The sequence below is a fragment of the Trachypithecus francoisi genome, unplaced genomic scaffold, assembly GCF_009764315.1.
Source record: "Trachypithecus francoisi isolate TF-2019V2 unplaced genomic scaffold, Tfra_2.0 Lachesis_group13, whole genome shotgun sequence".
Classification (NCBI taxonomy): Eukaryota; Metazoa; Chordata; class Mammalia; order Primates; family Cercopithecidae; genus Trachypithecus; species Trachypithecus francoisi.
In genome coordinates, this window is record NW_022681458.1 from 82,412,494 (window position 1) to 82,429,794 (window position 17,301).

At 39.9% G+C, this 17,301-nt stretch overlaps 1 protein-coding gene across 10 annotated transcripts in view; it reads left to right on the forward strand.

The window, feature by feature from the left end:
- The window catches only part of RBMS1 (RNA binding motif single stranded interacting protein 1), a 215,636-nt gene that overhangs the window by 177,348 nt on the left and 20,987 nt on the right, over nt 1-17,301 (forward strand). For all 10 annotated transcript variants that reach the window (XM_033231317.1, XM_033231318.1, XM_033231322.1 and 7 more), the window contains 2 exons: nt 7,012-7,169; nt 9,756-9,835. In XM_033231317.1, coding sequence (XP_033087208.1) covers nt 7,012-7,169; nt 9,756-9,835 — 238 coding nt within the window. The remainder of the gene's footprint in view (nt 1-7,011; nt 7,170-9,755; nt 9,836-17,301) is intronic.

Consider the following 17,301-nt stretch of genomic DNA (forward strand, 5'->3'; position numbering starts at 1 on the left):
CACTCTGTCGCCCTGGCTGGAATGCAGTGGCACAATCTTGGCTCACTGCAACCTCTGCCCCTCTGGGTTCAAGCGATTCTCCTGCCTCAGCCTCCCGACTAGCTGGGATTACAGGCACTTGCCACCACGCCCGGATAATTTTTGTAATTTTAGTAGAGAGAGGGTTTCGCCATGTTGGCCAGGCTGGTCTCAAACTCCTAATCTCAGGTAATCTACCCGCCTCAACCTCTTGAAGTGCTGAGATTACAGGCGTGAACCACCACACCTGGCCTCAGAAACTGTAAATATTGAGCATCATGATTTTCAGATTATGTGTCCCTCATATAGAGATTCTCTGTGACATTATTGAAAGACGGTGATAAAGAGGTTTTAACTATGTTTATTGTGACTATGTGATACCTATGTTGCATAATGATTTGCAGAATTTTAATCTGGTTCTGTAAACGATAGGTAACCCAGCATTGTATAAGCAGGACTTTTAGGGCACACTCGGAAAACAACTTTCTTCTTTTCCCCACTGTCCATTCTATTAAATAATGCACTCATTGAAGCTCCTTGCTTTTGGATAAAATCCAGGGCAACTCTCATGACTTCTGTAGCCACTGTCATTATTTCAAGAAGTTCCCCTAGCTTCTTTCGTTTCAGGTGTTTCTTGTTGATATTTTTTTGGTAGAATGCCTCAGTTTTTCATAGCCAAACTCCATGAAGCATACATATGTTTCAGTATATTTTCAGTCAGAGTCTCAAGTTACATAGCAAATACAGTTTATAGAATGTCGGACTCACATGTAGATGTTTTTAAAACTCCTGAGAGTCAACATAAAGGATGTGTGTCTTGGATATTGTTGGTGCTGAGAGAGACATCACAGCCTAAAAAGCAATTGTTGGCTGACAACCATATTGATTATTTGGTGATCAGGAAGCAGTGTTTCCATCCCAGCAGAACCATTTGTTATATGTGTGCACACATGCACAGAGACAGATGTAATGATGAATGTATTTAGTTACATTTTTGGGAACTATAAAAAAATAGGAAAATAAAATAGTTACATTTTAGAAAATTTGGTTGAGGGTTATGACTGATGTGTAATACATTATAATTTTTTCCTATTTAACATAATCTGAAATAGGCTCTCGCTTAACATTTTGATGCTCAATTTCTGATTTTCAGGAACAGATTATGATGTTAAGTGTGTGATGCCTGTAATTTAATACTCCAATACTGTTTATTTGACAAAAATTTTGAGTATCATGTAGTGAATCTTCAGCTGAAGCTTCTTCCTTCCCTGGATTAGGTCTGCTGCAAGTAGCAAGCTTATAGTAAGATGAGCAAATGATGAATTTCTTTCCTATTTCCAGAGCTCGTGTTTTTCTCACTCTTCCTTCAGCTTACTGGCCGTGGCTTTGTTTAACCCCTTCAGGGTTGGTGTGCTGGAAAAGGATGACCTGACAATGAGGTGATCTGATGTTGATTTCTGTAGCCAGGCAGCATGTTGATGCTTTCTCTCATGGAATGCTTTGGTTTTCTGAGATCTTTAACCAACTCCATCCCTACCTCTGCTAAATTGATCTTTCTCCTATAGCTCCTTGAAGTGAAAGAATACATGTCCTCAGGTTGACATGGTCAGCTCCTGATAATCTAATGGTCTATCTTCAACCCCTTTCTGCTGGGATTTCTTGCCCCTCGAAGCAGCCTTGGGAGGATCTAACACAACCCTGGGCCAACTCTACCTGTGTGGCCCACATCTGATCTACCTTTGCCAGTCATCCTTTGGAGAGAGTTACCTCCCGGCCACACTTGTCAGCCTTTCATCCTTTCTCCTTGAAGATTCCTTAGATTTTTAAGTGGGACATCTATCTGTTGTATCCACTCAGGTTCCTAAGACACAGATCAAGCTCCCTGAGTGGTCGCCCCTCTTGCTTGACTGATGGTGAGAGGAAAGCAATTCACAGGGTGAGACTAGGAATGCTTCAGTGTTTCTCTCCCCATAATTAATGCTCACTCTCATTCTCTCCAGTCTCTTAGACACAGACAGGAGGTGGGTGGTCAGTTAAGTGTCCCAAACCAGTTCTCAGCCAGCTCCTTTCAGGCTGTCTTTAGGTGGTCTGGTTTCTCACTCTGGAATGTGGGAGTGCCCAACACCCATTGTTTTGTAGTCTCCCCTCAAACAGAATTAGAAAGAGTTCTATTTTAGCAATCTGTTAAGAATATAGAGGCTTCAGTTGGAGTGACCACTTACCTAGGCATCATTTCCAATGCCTGTAATATTAAGCAGCATAGAATATTAACTATACACTGTTTTGAAGAAGCCTTTACAATGCTTTTATTCAAAACTGGACTGGGTATAGACTGGCACTATATGTCATGTCTACAGCGCTCTTCAAATACTAGCTTTCCCCCAGGTTGAAAATGAGCACTGTTCAAAGACCTCTTTAGAAAGCTTGATACTATAAATTGGCTAAGGAAAAGGACCTCTTCCTCCATCATCTGTGGCGAGGACCAGTACTCAGGTTCAGAGGTGCTGGCCAGCTGCCAACATTCTGCATATTGTGAATTTCTTTAGGTCCCTGTAGAATGACTTGAGATTCCTAGACCTGATTTCTTTTTTATGATATCATTAAAGTTACAAGAGGTATTTTAAATATCAGTGCGTTTATCGTTCTATGCCATAGAACCATGAGTTTGAGTATCTAGACTTGACTTAGCCCCTTTATGCTGTCTGGATAAAGGAGCACCTGACACACATCTTTCGCGGAGATGATTTTTGTTTTGTTTTGTTTTGTTTTTTGAGACAAGATCTGGCTCTATCACCCAGACTGGAGTGCAGTGGGGCGATCTCGGCTCACTGCAACCTCCGCCTCCTGGGTTCAAGCGATCTTCCCACCCTCAGCTTCCTGAGTAGCTGGGACAACAGGCACGCACTACCACACCTGGCTAATTTTTGTATTTTTTTGCAGAGACCAGGTTTTGCCACGTTGCCCAGGCTGGTCTCGCACTCATGAACTCAAGCAATCTACCTGCCTAGGCCTCCCAAAGTGCTAGGATTAATAAGCATGAGCCACCACACCCAGAGGGGAAGTGATTTTTAAAAGAAGTTTAAGTCCAGCCCCTGTGCTTGCGTGATAGGGAGGGGACCCATCACTTTCCACTCTCCTCTAGTGAACTAATCTCCTCTAGTGAACTATAATGTGTTGAAAACTCATATTGCTATATATTAAAAGTCTTTCATCCTTATATAATCAGAAAAAAATTAAGGGCAATCACTTAGAGGATGGGGCAGAAATATAATATTGTTTGACATACTGGTTACCTAAGTTGAAAAAGAACCCCACAAATATTCAAAACTAAATTGCTGCAAAACTGCAAAATGAGGGCATTAGAGACCAGTGATTGGTTTTTATTTGTGTTTTAATTTTCAGTGCTTTGCCTGGTACCTGCCATATGGTAGGTTTTTAGTGTTTGTTTTGTTGATGATCAAATAAATTAATTAAGAAAATAACTTTTTTCCAAGCTTGGGCAGATACTGAGAATTATGAAAGGGACAGTTAAAAATTATATCCTTCAAGTACACTGATGAAACTTAACCTAATGGCTTTGGGCCTTTTGGAAAACCTGTTTATGTTAAACTAGGCAAATGTTACAAATGTTTACATCTTTCAAATAAAAGACTCAGATTCTATAAAAGGAAAAGAAACGCAGATAATGAGCTACAAAGACAGAAAAGGGGAATGGATGTTGTTTATATCTATTAACAAAGTGGCTTCTGTAGGCCTTTCATTTCTTCCTGTTGCCTGATGGGGGTCAGCAAATCCTCATGTGCTGTTTGGCCATTGGGAAGTTTACACATTTTTTTCAATAAATAGGCAGTCACACGAGCAGGAATGTAATTCCCCCTCTCCATCCAGAGCTTCAACCATGCTCTGAGCAGTTTGCAGTCACATGCCAGTGACCGGCTATCTGCTGGTTGTTGAACCTATTCCGTAAAAGAGAAAACAGATGTCTGCTCTTACTGCCAAGTCCCTGTTCTTGCGTTTTAGGAACCATTGCACACTCACGGGGAGGTTTTTGTTCATTTCTTTCGGATGGTGACTGAGTGCTTTATGCTGTGCAGGACTTCCGAGCCTGGCTTTTCTACTCACGTGAACGTTAGTAGCTGTTTATCCCTCTGACAGCCAATGTGGGATCTAGTTTTCTGCTTGTTATGGAAACCCGTGAACCCCTTCCATGTCTAGGGACAAAGGAGGCCCATTGACCCCATTTTTATGTTTGGTCACCTATAATTGAAAGAATAAGTATTTTTTTCAGACATAGCATTGAAATAATAAGCCAGTTATGGTTGTCACTGATTTTAAAGATACTAAACTATCCTCATTTCAAGAACCACCACCAGTTATTGCATGTATTGTATATCCTGTTCACAGTGAATGTGTGGTTATAAGAATGCATGGACAACAGCTAAAAAGAAAGTAAAATTTAAAAAGAAAAAACACCCATGAAAAGAAGGGATTAGGAAAAAAAGAATTCATGGACACGTTGTTATTTTGTGGCATGTGCTGCCAGCTTGGAGTTTCTCCCCCCCCCCCCCGTTTTTGTTGTTTTTTTTTAATTACTGCAACTTTGTGGGCAATGTTTGCAGGATATGTTGACCATTTGAAAAGAAACATAAATAACATTAGCACTAAAGGTCATCCCAAATGAAATTAGGTTTCTAACTGACAGGGTCGTTGCTATTGAAAACAAGTGCATTAACATCATAGGAAATACTTTCCTGCATTAGTCTACTCTATTTCACTATATCAAAGAGTGGTTTAAGAGCCCAGTTCTTTCTGGGATTCTGATTTATAGCATTTTTTAATATTATTTCCTCATCGGTAAACTTTCAAGTTGAATCAAGACTTTAAAGCATGGCTGGGTGCAGTGGCTCACGCCTGTAATCCCAGCACTTTGGGAGGCCAAGGTGGGCGGATCACGAGGTTAGGAGATCGAGACCATCATGGCTAACATGGTGAAACCCCATCTCTACTAAAAATACGAAAAATTAGCCAGGCGTGGTGACGGGTGCCTGTAGTCCCAGCTACTCGGAAGGCTGAGGCAGGAGAATGGTGTGAACTGTCAGCAGTTATAATACAATGATAAGTATTTCTGTATCTATAGAAAAGGTACAGTAAAAATATGGTACAAAAGATAAAAATGGTGCACCCTCATAGGGCACTTATCATGACTGGAGCTTAGAGGACTGGAAGTAGCTGTGGATGAGTCAGTGAGTATGTGGTGAGTGAATGGGAAGGCCTAAGACCTTACACTGCTATAGACTTTATAAACACTGTACACTTAGACTACATTAAATTTATTTTTTAAAATTTCTGGCAAGGCGTGGTGGCTCACACCTTTAATCCCAGCACTTTTGGAGGCCAAGGTGGGTGGATCGATCACAAGGTCAAGAGATGGAGACCATCCTGGCCAACATGGTGAAACTCCATCTCTACTAAAAATACAAAAATTAGCTGGGCATGGTGGCACACGCCTGTAGTCCCAGCTACTTGGGAGGCTGAGGCAGGAGAATCGCTTGAATCCAGGAGGTGGAGGTTGTAGTGAGCTGAGATCATGCCACTGCACTCCAGCCTGGCATAGAGCGAGACTCCATCTCAAAAAAAGAAAAATTTTTTTTCTTCATTAATGAATTAGCTTATTGTAACTTTTTTACTTTATAAACCTTTAAATTTAACTTTTTGATTTTTGTGATATTTAGCTTAAAACATATACATTGTGCAGCTGTACAAAAGTATTTTCTTTATACCTTTATTCTATAAGCATTTTTCTATTTTAAAATTTATTGTTTATTACCTTCTAAATTTTTATAAAAAACTAAGACACTAACACACACATTAGCCAGGGCTACACAGGGTCAGGATCATCAAGACATCACCAGGTGATAGGAAGTTTTCATCTCTGTTACAGGACCACCATCATATATGCCATCCGCCATTAACTGAAATGTCATTATGCAACTCATGTGCATGATATCACAAGATAAGCATGGCTTATCTTCCTGGAGTGTCAGTGTTACTTACTGGTATTAGATCAAAAACATTGTTTCTCCATTAAAATAAACTTAGATAGGAAGTAGATTGCAAAATTTACATGACTTTTTTTTTAAAGATAAAACACATGACTTCAAGAACATTTTGCAGCTCTGGCAAGGCTACCTTGCCTTTTGCCTATAGATACATAATTATTCTCCTTGCTTTCAGCACTGCTTAAGTAGGAAAGTTGAAGTAGTAGTGACTGACAAAGTAAAACCAAACCCCTTAGATAGCCTTTTGCAAGCCTCTTGACTTCTGCTTGATCTTCAGGTCCCAAGTCAATGCCATGTCCTCTGAACAAAGTATTTCCTCCCCCATCTACTCTTGAGTTAAGCTTTTCCAAGAGTCTAAAATTTGCCCTACCCAGAATTAACTATTTTATATGGCCTTGTGATTTCTTGTTTTCGTTAAATTAGCTGTTTTTACTATTGCTGATCATGACTCAAAAGTAGTATGAACTTTGCTATGGAGCAGAGGATGGGAATTTGGGCAGATCCCTGTTGGACTATAGATGACTTGGTCCAGAATCCTTCATGTATCTCTAAATTGAATTATTAGCAGTAATAGTTTCCTGCGCAATAGTGTGCCTGAAATGGACTCCTAAAAATAACAGTGGAGGAGAGGTCGGTTATTTTTAGAAACACCGTAAACAAATGAGAGTTGTGGTTCCATGAGGGCATTCTCTCCAACTCAATAGTGCCATTTCCAGATCTGCTAAGAAGGGCTTGGTGGGATCATGTCTGGTCTGCACAGATTGTCCAAGCTTCAGACACTGTTTTCAAGCATCCAAGGTGACTTTGGTGTTCTGAGGTTCTGAGTACTTTAAAAGGACTTGAGCAAAGAAAGTAGCTAATAAAAATAGGTGTGTTAACATAAATATCTCACCTTCTGTTGGAAATTAATGGACAACACTCTGTTCTGTTTTAGCAACAGGAACAAGATCCTACCAACCTGTACATTTCTAATTTGCCACTCTCCATGGATGAGCAAGAACTAGAAAATATGCTCAAACCATTCGGACAAGTTATTTCTACAAGGATACTACGTGATTCCAGTGGTACAAGCCGTGGTGTTGGCTTTGCTAGGTAAGCCTTGTGCCCTGTCTTTATTATGTCAACAACAATAGCTTTGCCTCGTTACCTTGGAAAACTAAAAATGACCAAGACGAGAGAGTTTCAGCTGGGGTTATGGGAGCAGTTGCACCTTAAACTTAAATTATGTGTAAATACCAGACTGCATTTTTCCAGATCTTTTGCAAGTTCATTAGAATTCATGAAGCTGAGCACACGAAATATTTGGGTCCTCATGGAAAGGAACTATCACATGAGCAAAAGTTCTGAATGGGTGTGTGTCCTTAGATCAGGATACTTCTAACTTTTTAAAAATAACAGTCAGTCTCCTGAATTCAATAGATAAATCATGTTTTTCTTATTCGATGGAAATTTGATTCATCAGGAAAGTAAATGGGTTAGGTTTTAAAATGAAATATGTAAAACATTCAGAAAAGTAAGACAAGGACATGATACCTGTGTAACCACCACACAGATATGACAAATACTAACATTTTATAATTTCTGTTTCAGATTTTTTTTTTTTTTAAAGAAATAAATCGAGGCCAAGCATAGTGGCTCATGCCTGTAATCCCAGCACTTTGGGAGGCCAGGCGGGCAGAGTTCGAAACCAACCTGGCTAACGTGGTGAAACCCTGTCTCTACTAAAAATACAAAAATTAACTGGGCATGGTGGCAGGCGCCTGTAATCCCAACTACTTGGGAGCCTGAGACATTAGAATCGCTTGAACTTGGGGGATGGAGATTGCAGTGAGCCGAGATCATGCCACTGCACTCCAGCCTGGGCAACAGAGCGAGACTTAGTCTTAAAAAAAAAAAAAAAGAAAGAAAGAAAATCTTCTAGGGGCTGCACGCAGTGGCTCACACTTATAAACCCAGCACTTGGGGAGGCCAAGGCGGAAGGATTGCTTGAGCCCAAGAGTTTGAGACCAGCCTGGGCAACAGAGCGAGACCCTTTCTCCACAAAAAGTTTAAAAATTAGCCAGGCATGGTGGCACATGCCTATAATCCCAGCTGCATGGGAAGCTGAGGCAGAAGGATTGCTTGAGCCCAGAAGTTGGAGGATACAGTGAGCCATGATCATGCCACTGCACTCCAGCCTGGGTGACAGACCTCTCTCTCTCCCCCAAAAAAAAGTCTAGTTATAGCTAAAGTGCCCTCTACTCCTTCCATCTAATTTTTATCTTTTTCTCCCCAGGAAAAAAAAAAAAAAACACACTTCAGAGTAGTGGTTATTTTGGTTTCTGATGGAAAAATACTAAATAGAAAGCTCTTTGATTTTTATCAAAATTCTAATCCAAAGCTGATTTTTATATGATGCATTAATTAGAAATGTATTAATACCGTGCAATAACAAATAATGTGTACATATTTTAAAGTATTGACTTTGATTTTATAGGAAGAATTTCTGAGAGTTTACTTTTATATACAAATGACAGTCACATCTTACCTCAGACCTGTGATATATCAACAACAAAGCATTATTATTACATGTTGTTGTATATATTAGAAAATTGAGACCAAAAAGGGAACTTTTCCATTGTTACCTAACTGCCAAATAATGAAGCAGGGGCTAGAATTTGGTTCATCTGGATTTTTAGTTCATTGCTCTTTCTGTCAGGCCAGATAATTTTATCATAAAACTAAAATATCCTACTAGTAGTAAGTCACCAAGGCCAGCATCTCCAGCATATGCTGCACTGGCTAAAATGACGCAAGTGAGTCACTGAATAGCTTAGCATCTTTTTGTCACTTCTGTGGGTGTTCTGAAAACAGATCAAGTTGTATCATTTCTGTATCCAAAGACAGAAATCAATTAAATTACATTGTTTTTTGAAACTATCACTGCTTGTTAAAACTAAGGTGTAACTCTGAGTAGTCCAGGTGTATAGAGTGGTTTTAGTAGATTATTCAGTGTTTCTTCCATTAAAGAAAAATAATTTGAAGTAATTTAAGTTCCTAGCAATGTTTCTCAGATACTTTCATCCACCTGTAGGTATAGAATAAGTTGTAAAGTTAGCCTCCAACCTTTACTCCTCCAAAGCCAAGGCGACAAGGTATATAGTTGACTTCACTAAATTTAATTTTAAACCTGAAGCAAATGTAAGAAGCATATAAGGCGCACCCTCTCACTGATACTGGCTGTTATCATGACTTTTTAGTCTGTCACTTTGTGAATTTGTAAAAGCAAAGACAATTTAAAAATGACTAGTATTTTAGCAAGTAGAAAATACCCTAGTATTTTAAACTGTTATTTCTTCAATTCAGTATTATGGCTAACAAAGCTATTGTGTATTGATTTTTCAATTTTACAACAATTAGAATAAAATTATACATTTGATATACTTGATCTTAAACACTCAATATAATTGATTCTTGCTTTGCTTCAGAATATACTCTTATTGTTATCAGTTATCATTTTACTATAGAAGTACAAAAGTAGCAGTTAGATAAAAGGTAGAATAGACCCTTTATCATATTCACATTTTTACTAGCTTTCATTTGTATCCAAAAAACCTATAAGAATGTTTATGCATGTACAGAACAAGAGAAAAGCTGAGACCTTTAAATATTTATGTATTCTATTTTTATTATAAATAGGATGGAATCAACAGAAAAATGCGAAGCTGTTATTGGTCATTTTAATGGAAAATTTATTAAGACACCACCAGGAGTTTCTGGTATGTTGTTTGTCTGAAACTTTATCAGTAGTCTTCTGTATGATGTATGTTTAACTTTAGCACATGATGACGTCAGTAGAACAAAAACCCCTCATTTTGCTCTTTAAGATGCATTTTGTTGGATTTACAAATAAGACTTAAAAATTCACCTCTCCCTAGGCATAGGCATTGGATGTTTAAATGTTAATGGAAGCAGTGGTAAGGAGCTGGCTTATAAAGCGTTGTGCAATTCACTCCTCTTTTGTTGCAGCAGCCAGCTTCTAAACCACCTTATCACCATCCTCAGTGAACCTCCCTTCATTGAATCATATCCATTGAGCAGTGTGTGGTGCCTAGACCTCACCTCCTATGGCCTTTGTGTCCACTCCACTTTGACCACTTTCTCCCATGGTTTTACATTGTGTTGTCATTATCAAGAACACCACACTTCATGGGTTTTTCATTCTAATGTCACACTTAGTCTAACTCCCACAAACCCTGATCTGAAACACAAAGGGATCCTTCTCTTTTCCCTTCATCCTCCTTTACCAGAACTTTCCTACTAAATCTGGTCTCCATTTTTGAGTGTTAAAATCATTTCTTAAGTGGCATTCTCCTGTTTCTTGCACCCCATCCCTTGGTCACACTATCATGGCAGAATACTGAACCTGGATTAATCCTGCCATAATTCACCCACACCACTTTTGTTATATCCATGCAGGCAAAGATTGGCACTACCACAAATTAAATGTCTTCAGCTTGAGCAATTGCTCAGCACCACCAGTCCTCACTCAGCTTCCTTACCCTTCCCTAGCAGCAGTTCTCAATTTCCCCAGCCTGCTCAGTCCCCTCCCTGACCCCCTCCCTAACTCTCAAGTAGATGACTTCACTTCCTACTTGATGAATAAAATTGAAATCACCAGGTAGAAATTCCGTCAGCTTCCTGCTCTCTCCCAGCAAGGGGACCTACACCCACATCCAGTCTTACCAGTCTCCTTTCTTAAAGTCTCATAGACAAGGGTTTCAAAGCTGTCCTTGAGATCCCATCTCATTGAGACATTGCTCTGCCAGTCATTGCCTCACTCTCCTATAATTTCAGTTTCTGTCTTTTGCTTTTGTTAATTTTTTTTCAGCAAAGCCAAGAAATTTGAATTTCAGTTACTGAAATAACAGATATCTAGCAAGACTAATTGGTGAGGAAATGGGAGGAAATGTGCAAACAAGTAACACTAAGAACAAAACTTGTGAACATAACTACAATAGACATTTTTAATCACAGGATTCAGTGAACAAAAACTGTGAACTACTTCATGCCAAAAATATTCAAGAAGATAGCCATTTGTGCTTGAAATCATTCAAGTCTTTGCAATCTAGAAATTAAACTAAGCACCCTGGTTTTTTACAGCACCTTCTCATACCAGCATTTTAAAGTGTAGTCTTCACTTCCTTACTTCCCATTTATGCCTCAGTTTTCTCCAATCTGACATTTCCTGGTGTGTGGTTGAAATTCCTCTTGGTAAACTTGCAGTATTAGTTTGCTAGACAGCCATAACAAAGTACCACAAGCCGAGCAGCTTAAACCATAGAAATGTAGTGTCTGAGAGTTCTGGAGGCCAGAAGCCCAAGATCAAGATGTCAGCAGGTTGGTCAGAAGCCCAAGATCAAGATATCAGCTTCTACCCAGACACCCAAGCCAGGCAATGAGGGAAGGATCTGTTCCAGGCTTCTCTCCTTGGCTTGTAGATGACTGTCTTCTCCCCGAATCTCCTCACAGCACCTTCCCTCTTTGTCATCTGTCTCGTGCCCAGATTTCCCTTTCTTAGGAAGACCGCAGCCTTATTGGATGAAGGCCTACCCCCTCGCCATGATCTTGCTTTAACTTTGATGACCCTGTCTCTAAGTAAGATCACATTCTGAGGACTGGGTGTTAGGACTCCACACAGTTCAACCTGTAACTCTTAATTCCTGATTACCCCATCTGGAGAATTTCCCCTCTTTTTATCCTGTGTCTGTCTGCTATATGTATTTGGGATTGCTGACCCCTCACTCATTCATCAAATGCGTCCTCCTTTGACTTCTTTTACACCTGTCTCTATTTTCTTCCCATCTTATGTTAATCCTTCTCTTTTGTAAACTTGTTTCTTCTATTTGCTTTTAATTGTTAGTGTTGCCTTGAATTCCATTTTTGGCTCAGGATTCTGATAATTTCATCTACTCTCAAGGTTTTAACTACTACTTATATTCATAGTCACTGATTCTCGTTCATCTCTCATCCAGGATGAGTTTCAGACTGCCTGACCTCAGTTACCTTACAGTCATCCTCTCCAGAACTACACTAGTCCCCCTTACCTCACCTTCCATCTAATTCTGCTCTTCCTCCTGTTTTCCTACACTCAGTTAGTAGAAAGAGTATCTACCCCGACACCCAAGCTAGAAACCCAGGACTGGATTCCCCTGCCTCCTCTGTCCTTTGTATCTCACATACAAATAATCATTCAAGTCCCTAAATTTTTATTCCTGATTATTTCTAGAATCTACCTTCTCCGTCCCTTTCTCCTACCACTGCCTAGTTTAATTTCTGATCATCTCTCATCTGCACCATTGCATCAGCCCTATTTCTTCTTACCTCTCTAAGATATTCTCCCTGACTGTAGCCAGAGAGACTTAGATAAAATATACACCTATGTGTCACTTGTTAAAAATCCACCACCTCTCAGTTAGAAGGAAAGATCGAGGATTCCTGGAATGGCATGGGAGGCCAAAGGTGACAGGAGCCCTTGCCTACTTCTGCAGTCCTGTCTCCCTCCATCCTCTGCCCTCCTGCTTACCCTCCTCCAACATTGATATTGGAAGGTACAATATCAATGTTGTACCCTCCAAATGGTATTTCCAAGACAGCGTGCTGCATCATTTTTCTTGGCTTTCTCTCTCATGGTTTCCAATGGCCCAGATCCCTTTGGTTCCCTTTAGCCTGGCTGTCGCTTCCACAGCCTTCAAGACTCTGTTCGGGGCTTGTCTCCTCCCTGCAAGGACCTCCTCTGACCCAGCTGGGTTATGCTCTGTCTGCAGATGATCACCTTGAGGAAACCTCCCTGTAGTGTGGCATTTAACATGTTTACATGTGTCAGTCCAACTAAACTAGAAGCTCCTTGAAGGCAGAAACTCTATCTTCAGCTTTTTGTTTTCATGCCCACCACAACATTTGAGCCATACTATGCAAAAACAAATATTTGTTGGTTTTGAATAAATTTTACTGCACTATAACTTAATAGTTATACTATGTTCTTAACAAGCTAGACTGTGGGGGGAAATTGAAATGTCTTCTGATCTGATTTGCAGCTAGCCGCTAGCACACTGCCTGCCAGAAAGGAGAAAGTTTCAAAATTTGGAAACCACATCACCTTGCTTTGAGGGGGAGGTAATGAAATTGTTAAAATGGGGAAAAAGAAAAAAAGCCACATACACCTCGTCCATATTTTCCCCCCTGGAATTTTAGTCATCTTATGCTTAGCCGGCATAATACATCTGTAATGCCACTTCCCAATCTGTATCCCAGATCAGCAAGTCTTCACTGATCCTTAGGTCCATGTCAGCTAAAAGTCCCACTTTCCAGCTTCTGCCTAAGCATACCCAAGGGTTAAAGTTGAGGTTTCACTTAGTGTCAGGTACAGGTCTTGAGAGGGAGCCTTTAACTGCTACCCTAGCCACCTGTTTGTGGGAGTCTCAAGTGGATTAGCCATATCAACAAGATTTATCCCAAATATTCAGACTGGGAAAGCAGACACTGGCACTCATCTCTAAATGGGGGAGGAGTCTCTAAAGTGAGCACCTGCCACAGAATCCACAAGAATTAGAACAGAGTGCCCCATTTGCCAAAGCACAGATTTTCTCCACTTCTTCTATGCAAAAATATGTACACACTAAAGTTAATAGATTCAGTGACTTGAACCTAATTAAATAACATAAAACACAGGTCAGACCCAATCCTGAAAGGAAGCACAGAGGCTATATAGAATATTTATCCCAGTTTTTCATGTGAGAGACAACCAAGAAGCATTGAGGTGTTTTGAAGTTAGATTCATTCCAGCCAAAAGTCATTGAAGTGAGCATTTTCACCAAGGCTGTGCGTGTATAATGAGTGTTTAGTATTTATTCTGCTGTAGCTCCACTGTTTTATCTTTAGCTAGATAACTGATGATTACCATTAGAAATTCACTCTAATTTTCTGTATTCAATTATGTTTCATTTCATAGAAAAACTAACTTGTATGTGCAGTTCCACAGGCTACACCTGATCTTATAATACTAAAACCTGAAAGCACACTGCATCTGTGGCTGTATCTGAAGTTGAACTGCTTCCATGCACAAATTTGGAGCATAAAATATAAAACCTGGAAGTAATTATTTCAAGAAACTCAATCTAGTGGAAAAGCTTCCTTTTTTTTTTTTGTTTTTTAAGTTAGTATTGTTTTCCCATCAACATCAGTAGAGTTAAAAAAAAATGGAAAGAGAAAATAATGTTTTTAACTTCAGCCCAAGTAAAGACAAAGAAGAAATTTTGTACGTGGCAGCCTTCGGTAAACCCTACCCTGTCAGCCTCCGGCATTGAGCACCTGTGCCCAGCTGGTGTTTTCTTGCTTCTACTGTGTCAGCCTTTGCATGAGCAGGGCCCCACACATTAGTCCCTTGAAGGGACTATTCCACCTACTTGTGACCACCTATTCATCCACCTACTTGTGACCTCTTTGCTTTCTTAACTCATTCTTGTGTGCAACAAGGAACGTTTGAGAAGGAAAAACATGTAGGCCACTTTTGTTTTGATGGTGTATCAGTCTAAGATAAGATCTTCCATGTTGAAGGAATGGTTTGCTAAATTAATAACAACAAAAGATCTTCAGTTCCTCGAGTAAAGTAGATCTCAGGTTGTCACAGATCAAGATTAGACATTCTCTTTTTTTCTCTAAAGAACTTCATGGTTTTGTCATTGGTGTTTTCTTTGAAGGGTGTTTGCAGACTACTGGTCACATCCATTCAAGGGAAACAAAAGCCCTAGATTTCTAAACCACATGTAAATGACCGTAGGATCCTCTTCACCTTTAGCTAGTAGAAAGTAGTTTCTTCCAAGCTGTGCCAAGTTGCAAATGAAACACAAGAAACAGATGAGTTCCTTCTACATTGAGAGCATTACTGCAGGGGTACAGTTTTTCAGTCAAGCTGTTCTCTTTGTTCTGAATTAGCACTTAATTTTGTGCCATTTTGTATGTGTAATGATCTTTTAGCGTATAAGTCTTGGTTGACAATTAGATTACATGTTCTTTGAGGGCAGGAGCCATGTTTTCTTTTTAATTTTGTGCTGGACTCAGGGAGCTTTTGCATCACCCTACCACCAGAAGTTACCAACGGGTTTCTAAGAGCATTTTTCATGCAGAGCTCCTCCTGAGAATCATTGCTATGTTGAGGGCCTTTTTGGATACCACCTTTTTGCACAGGAGGTTAAATTGCCTTTAGGCATGAATTTTAAATGTATAATGCCAACTTGGAAGCACACTGTCATAGTGAATTCAGCTTTTCCCAAAAAGCAAGTACTCAGTAGACTTGAAAACGCACAAAGAATGTGAAAGAGTTTTCAACTTCTCTGGATGGATTTATTTTTTCTTTTCTTCCTTTCTTTTTTTTTTTCTTTTTTTTTTTTGTTTACATGGTGACTTCAGAATTCTTTTGAATACTAGTTTGTGTATTAGATACCGTTCTTTCTTCATATCCCCTGAATGGATACTCCATAGCATCAGTTTCTCTGTGGAGGGCATATGATTATTATCAGGAGAACCAGATAAAAAACAAAAATATTGTCAGGCAGGGGTCAGCTGAATGAGCCTCCACTTGAATGTTTGCATAATGTAGTCTCATTGCTAGGTAGACATAACATTTCATAAATACAGTCAGAAGACGGTTTATTTAATGATGCAAGTTGTTTAGCTGGCATAAGCAGAATTATCTAAGATGATTCCTGTCAGAGTACTTGGATTCTTGCATGGCTGGCAGTTTGCCCATGACATTGGAGCCAAGTACAGAAAAGAAACCCACATTAGACACAATTCCCGAAAGATACTTTCTTAAAATGAACAAACTGAACAATGAACTCATCCTAGCTGTGACACTCTTAAGGAAGTCTCTAGATGGCTAAGCAGGAGGAAGGCAGCTATGCACATGAGCTGTCACTTATATACTGCCTGCCCTCATGCCAGCATATTCTTTCCATACCCGGTGGCATGGCTGGGTCCCCTATGCCAACCGTGTCCCACTCTGGCCTGGGGCATGGCACGTAATATAGCACATGGTTACAGTTTTGTAAAAATCTAATGTACCACATCACAATTTCTAGTGCGGTCTGCTTTCTGTAATGCTCTTTTAAAATCTTGTGCTTTTGTGTCTGATGTCACCATATTGTAAAAGAGGCTTTATCTTTTCTTATAGCAGATGTTTCTTTAAATGTATATTATAGTTTGTTGGGGTAAAAATTATAATTGCTTATGTGGCTTTTCCTTCTGTCTTTCCCCACCCAGTCCTGCATTTTTCCGTGAAATATTGGAGGTGGCTTGTTTGTAGTAAGTCAGATTTACTTGGAAGGTCCCCAACCAGGGTAAAAGAACCCATGGCTTCTTCGTGACACAGTCTAGGTGAATTCCATAGAGGTTTTCAACAACCACTTAATACTTGCTTGATAAAAAATTCCATTATGCAGAAATACTATGGTGGCAGTTTTCTAACACAATGAATGTTAGAAACAGAGATGGGAAGTTTTAGTTATCTAGAACCAGTGTCCAAATTAGGAGACATGCCTCAGGCAAAAACACTGAAACACATGATCATGATTCAGTGGTTTGTCTAAAAATGCTCTCCTAGGACCTTCCTGGAAGAGAGTACAGTCTTTGAGAAGACTAATGCGTATGGCATGTGAGCTGGAACCATCCTAGAGCTGAGAACAGCTCTGGCGCCCTGACTCCCTGGACAAATGCCTCTCCCCCACCACCACCATCACCTCTCAAAGACAAAGGCTAACAGTGTGTTCAGTGCTGCAGGAGACAGTATGATTTCCCATCTCTCTTTCTGAACCTCTCCATGACATTAATGGAGTGTGAGTAAGCTAAGGGCAGGGAGTGCCTGTTAGATTCTCAGTGTTGCACTGTTATCATTCTGCCACATCGCTCACAGCTTCATCTTGTCACAGAGGAGCCCCAATGAAGTGCATATGTGTCTGCTGGCGGACTCCCTCCAAAGACTTCAGCTTGTTTTACATCTGCTTTCTGTGTTACTCTGACTTTTCCAATTGGTTATGTGTCCAGTGGGGCTTGAAAACCACTCTTGCCCACATTTCATAACTCTGTGTGTATAGTGATATTAGGAGGGCATTGTTGTATGCCAGGTAGCAGAAAAGATAATGTTTAGAGGGAAAATTATGACTCTAGTAAAAGGCCTGGAGATTTTTCA